Source organism: Saprolegnia diclina, assembly GCF_000281045.1.
Source record: "Saprolegnia diclina VS20 unplaced genomic scaffold supercont1.178, whole genome shotgun sequence".
In the NCBI taxonomy this organism is placed as follows: Eukaryota; Oomycota; class Saprolegniomycetes; order Saprolegniales; family Saprolegniaceae; genus Saprolegnia; species Saprolegnia diclina.
The window spans coordinates 38,247-43,809 of NW_008246245.1; the positions used below are offsets into that span (position 1 = coordinate 38,247).

General features: G+C 57.4%; 1 protein-coding gene across 1 annotated transcript; it reads right to left on the minus strand.

Annotated features, from left to right (window-relative positions):
* Positions 1 to 821: 821 nt before the first annotated feature.
* Positions 822 to 3,693, minus strand: SDRG_17017 (hypothetical protein; the record flags this gene model as incomplete). Its single annotated transcript, XM_008623250.1, has 3 exons — positions 822 to 1,004; positions 1,085 to 2,674; positions 2,956 to 3,693. The coding sequence occupies 3 exons, from the start codon at positions 3,691 to 3,693 to the stop codon at positions 822 to 824; spliced, it is 2,511 nt and encodes an 836-aa protein (XP_008621472.1).
* Between the last annotated feature and the right edge of the window lie 1,870 nt (positions 3,694 to 5,563).

Consider the following 5,563-nt stretch of genomic DNA (forward strand, 5'->3'; position numbering starts at 1 on the left):
GGTGATTTCGGCGTCGATTTGGACGACGGCGGTAGTCTCGGCGGTGCCTTCATGGATGTGTTTTCGAGCATTTTTGGGTAGATGTGCCGCGCTTCCCTTTGACGAGTCAACAACTTGACTAGTCTTGTGTGTTTAATGCATACTAGTATCCAATATATTCCAACTTTGACTCGTTGTGTCAGACGACCGTGGCGGCGCTGCAAGCGGTGTCCTCTCTCACAACTACGACTTGTGCCGGACGTGTGCCGTGAACGACGACTCGTCTCATGAACCGTTCCTGCTGCGTCTGACGTTGACGATGCGGATGACGCCGACTGGGGTGCTTGTTCGTGCTGCCAACAAGATCGACGCCGCGCTCGACTTTGCACGATGTGCTCGACTTCCTGGACGTTGCTTCGGAAACGTATCGCGTGGCCGAAGGGCTACAGAACAAGGAACGCTTATATGCGTTTCAAGGTGACGACGAGCTCACGTTATTGGGGGGACTTCTATCCCGTCGATGGCCGCGTCGGCGAGCTTGGGAACCAGATGTGCCCGGAAGGCTACACGACCTTCAATCCCGATGTGAGCTATACCACAATGCCCCCATTCGACGCTGTTGACGCGAGCACCGACTCGTTCGTCGGCACGGACACTGCGGACCCGTCGAGTGGCATTGGTGTCGACGGCGTCGTCGGTGGCGCTGTCAATCTTGTGGGTTCGGTTCTCTGCATGATTTCTCAGTAGTATTTTCAAGAAAGGCCAAAATTGTATCAATTTGATGTCTGATTTCAAGCGCTCTTTCATGAAGTTCAGTGTTATGTCATCGACTATAGCACTTGCTAGCCGTGGATGGTCCCTTCCAGAGTACGCTGCCGCTTCCTTGGCAGATGCGCCGGGTCGTACGGATGCACAGGAGCTTGTGCGACGAGGATGTCCAACCACAGGACAATTTCTCGGTCCTTCTCGCGTTTGTGTTTGACGCGAAGGGCCTCCACGAGCGCGTCGCGGCTTGTAACGTCGCCCTTGCCTTGTCAATATTCCACGCCCATTCGGTTTGGGTCAGCTCGAGGCAGCTCGGATACGTTGCAGCAATGCGTGCGACGTTATGGCACTGGCCGGTTTCCTTGCTCAAGTACAAGTTGTCTTGGCATCTGTCCCAGAGGAAGTCGCGAAAGTGAGCGCACACCGAGCAGTGCGCGTCATTGACGAAAATGTCGGGCAGGCTAAAATCAGCAACGTCGGGAAGAGGCTCTCGGACCCCAACAGCGTCGAACGTTGCCAAACATTTCGCTGCCACGAGCGCCGTCACGCGCACGAGCTTCTTCTCGGCAAGCGCAGAAATGGCGGGCAGCAGCAGCAATCGGTTGGCCTCGATCGTTGAGGGCACGGCGCGCAGCCATGACGCTGCAAACGCTTCAATGTGGTCTGGTGCGACAGCGAGTAGAATGCGAAGGGCGGCTGGGAATATCCCCGCGCGGTGCTGGTTGACGGTGATCGATGGAAAGTCACGCTTGTGCTCGAGGTGCCGCAACGCCCAACCCTCGACTAGCGGTAGCTGCGGCGCCAGCGCCACGAGGAAGTCGCCAAAGAGAAATGTCGTAGCTGGCGATAGCGGCATGGGTCGCCGCTTCAAAAGCGCATCGAGGGCCGCCACGACCGAGAAGCGCCAGATTTCCCACATGTGCGCCAAGACAGCTGCACTACAGCGCCCGGTCGCATCCAGCGATGTCACGATGCAGCCAATGCTGGGCAGGGACATGGTTTTGATCCGTCGCGAAATTTCGTGAGTGCTGACAGTGTCGACGGCCGCTACAAGAGCTTCTGCGTACGCGTCCAGTGGCATGTTGGGCTGGCTGCGCAAGACAGCGGCAAGCGCCTGAGGCAGCGTCATCACAAGGGCTATCGAGAAGCGGATGGTATCGACAGCGATATAGCTTGTCGCGTCCCCTTCCTCGTCGTCACTGCGTCCGTCGTCGATGCTGTAGATCCCGAAAAATGGCGCCTGGAGCTGCACCAAAACATCCGTGCTTTTCGGGGACACAAAGCTCTCGACGAGTTGCACGAGCACCGTCGGTAGTTTGTGGGCGAGGCAGCTACCTTCGGAGGCACCCGGCAGGGTCATATGCCACTGCAGCAGCAAGTAGTGCGCGATGAACGTCGGTACTGGATCGCGATCGTTGGCGAAAAGACGCTCGTGCGCGAGTACCTGACGCCAGCTCGTCGCGACGAGCGCCGCGACGTCTTCGTGACGCAGCGGGGGACACACGGCGTCGTGAGTGATCCCCACAAGACTTGCTAGTAGCTGGAGCACCTCGCCCGTGTGGCTTGGCACCCAGCGATCAATGAGACTCAAGATCGCTGGCCGCAGGCGCACCCAGCCGTACTGCACAACGCACGCGCGCAAAAGCGGTGCAATGCTATCGATGGGGGTCGTTGGCGTGACGCTGACGACGTGGCCCACAAAGAGTCGCACGAGGTCGCATTCGTTGTACGCGAGAAGCAGCGACCCCATCGACGCCACGGCGTCCATCTCGAACGGGAGTCGACTCGCCCCCAGGGTCGTAAACATCGACATGGCGCCGAGTAGAAACTCCCGCGTCGAGTCGATCTCGAGTGGTCGTTGCGCTCTTGCCGTGAACTCTGCGAGGACGACGCTGCGCGACAACGGCAGCACGCGTTCCGCCCCCGCGAGCTAGGTGCGGTATCGCTTGTGCCAAAAGATCAGCGCCTCTTCGCCGTGCGTGCACGCAGTCAGTTTGAGGCAGACGTTGATGGGCATACCGACCACATTACCCCAGACACACTGTGGTATCGAGCAGGCCGGGTGGGGATCGCAGCGGACGACGACATATGTCTTTGTTTCGTACACGCCCCATGCCAGGTGTCATGGATGCTGCTGCGCTTGACAGTGGCCAGTGCAACGTCGTAGCATCTCGTCGCAAGCAAAGCGTCCACAAGTGCCGCGTCTTTTACGGGAAGCTCCCCGAACGAGCGTCCCGATGGCTTGGTAATGTACCGAAACACGAGGGGTTGTCGGTGCAATGGCTCATTTGCAATGTCCAGCAGCGCGGCGACCGCCACCTCTTGGGCTTGTGGCGCGGTCCGAAACCCAGACTCGGGCTTTGTGCAGACCAAGTTGTAGACGAGCGCGACGCGTCGACCGATCATGATCCGTGTCGAGACCAGTTGTGTGCTCGAGTAAGTGGCCAAGCACTGCAGCGTCGCCTTGGCCACCGGCATTTCGTCCACCGTCTCACTGCGATGATCGCTCTGAAAGAATAGGCCACCGCCCACGTACGTCGACGGCAGCCAAATGATGAGCACGCCGAGCGTGTTTGGCACCTCTGCGCTCGGAGCGAGGGCCGTCGAATTGCCATTGGCGTCAAAGCAGAGGTGGGAGAGTGTTGCAGTCGCGTGCTCTTGGCCAAAGTCCTTGCGGACGCTGACGAGCACGTCATCGAGAAATGCGTTCCAGCCCACGTGGTTGTTGATGCGAAAAGCCGATGCGGGAATGACGTCGCTCGTGTAAAGCGACGCGATTTGCGTTTCCTGGCGTGTGGGCAGCGGCCAGGTAATGTACTCGGAGAGCCCGTTGATGCGCAGGAACGGGTCGGTGATGTAGCTCTGTGTGTACGTCGACACAAACGTGCGTTCCAACACGAGTTGGTCGATGGCTGCTTTGTACTTGGCTTTGATCGTGCGGGATTCCATGGCGAGTGCTCAAGTGACCTCAATTTGATGGTGGTTTGCTCGTCAAACCACTAAAATACCGACCAACGAAATCGATGAATTTGCTCTATTTTCGACCAAAAGCTCTTTCCAAAAGCCCACGGTGCCCCCACGCTGCCGACATGAGATAGGTCGGGTACGAGCCATTGTCATCCGAAAGCACTGACGTCTCCGTATATGCAGCGTAGCTCACACGTTGGAGCCATACAAACACTGGTGGACCTCCCAACGTCCTTCCCAAAACCGAGGGACTCTTCGGATCGGATCGAACTAGTTCTTTCGTATCGACACGACATTTTCATCTATTTCGTGTTCACGTTGCCTGACTCACGCTTGGAGAATGCCTGCGCTCCAGCAGACTCATTTGCATGCGCGGTATAAAGTTCTGGTGTCTGGGATCGCGAGCATTATCTTGACGTAGAATGGCACTGTTGTTTCCACGGTCTAATCCCGACAATATCGCTGTCCACTGACGCAATTTTTGTCCAAATCGTCGGCGAAAGCGTGCCATGGCCCTTACAAACCGCAACGAGTACTAACGTTAGCACAGGCCGAGTGTGGCTACACTTGCGTACTGCTGGTGCTTGGTCTCACCGTGCGACGTTGATGTGGGAGCCGCGCGTCTCGTCATTTGGGCTGACCAAACGGCGAGTTTGTCAGATCTCGTCCACGTCAACATCGTACCAAAACAAGCAGTTTGGTTGCTCGCATGGCAGCGACGGTCGCCGCTGCTCGCGCCAACAACTATTAATGTGGGTCCATGGGACCATGAGTGATTGATCTACTGACTAATCGACTAATCCCTTTGGAGTCGTGGTCCGGTCCCATGGGACCACGTTACTACAGGACGCCCGGTCACCCCTGGGTCCTAAAGGAATTTGGACGACCCCGCGGGTCAAAATGGGCCTCAGGTGGGGGGTCGGGGGCCTCCAAAGTAGAACCCGCTGGTTTCGGGCGACCCCCGGGGGTGACCGGCGTCCTGCTGGACTGCGTGTGTTCACTCATGTTGGAGGACAGTACAGAGTACAATGGAGATATCTAATATCTAAACGATGTTGAAAACGGCCTGTACTTCGTCGCCGCGGAAGGAGACGTAGTCGTTGTTGCTCTTGAGCACGTGCTGGAAGATGTCCACTCGACCCCACACGCGTGGATCATGGTGGACTTGGTGGCGCTGGCCGACGACTCGATGCGCCACTTGTTGTACAACTTGACGTGCACGGAGAGGAGTTGATACCGACCCTTGGCGGTTGTGACGATGGCGTTTCTCTTGAGCATGGCCGACGTCGTCGGAGTCTCCACCAGCTTGGGGGCCTTCTTGCACCATCTTCCTGCAAGCGAGTTGAATTTGGCCTCCATGTTTGCCGACCCTATATTGACGTCACAAAATGGCACGGAGCACATCGCTGACCGTTCTCCTTCGCGTGTAAATTACGCAAGCAGTTGGCCGTGGACTCGAAGAGTGCAAGAACCGAAGGCACTTGAAGGGCTACGTCGTGATTGTACCGAAAGCAAGCGTTATGGGAGAAGGGTACCAAAGACGACGCGCATCGAGGGTGACTCGCTGACCTTGGAAAGACTGGTCTCGTTGGTGTCGAAACCAATTTGGACGTCCGGGAGATCGCCAGCTTGAAATGCTGCTGCGGCGCCGAGCAGCTCGTCGATCGGCGTCTCGTTCCCGACCGCGACTTCGGCGATACCTGGATCAACGGAGGCTGCATTGTTGTCGATTTAATTGATTAGCGTGTTCACGTAAGAGATTTGCATACCTTTAGTTCGAATGCGCGGAGTAACGAACTCGCCGAAAGCGCCTCAGAGCGCGCGCCGAGCTGGCCTTTCACGCCGGCGGCCG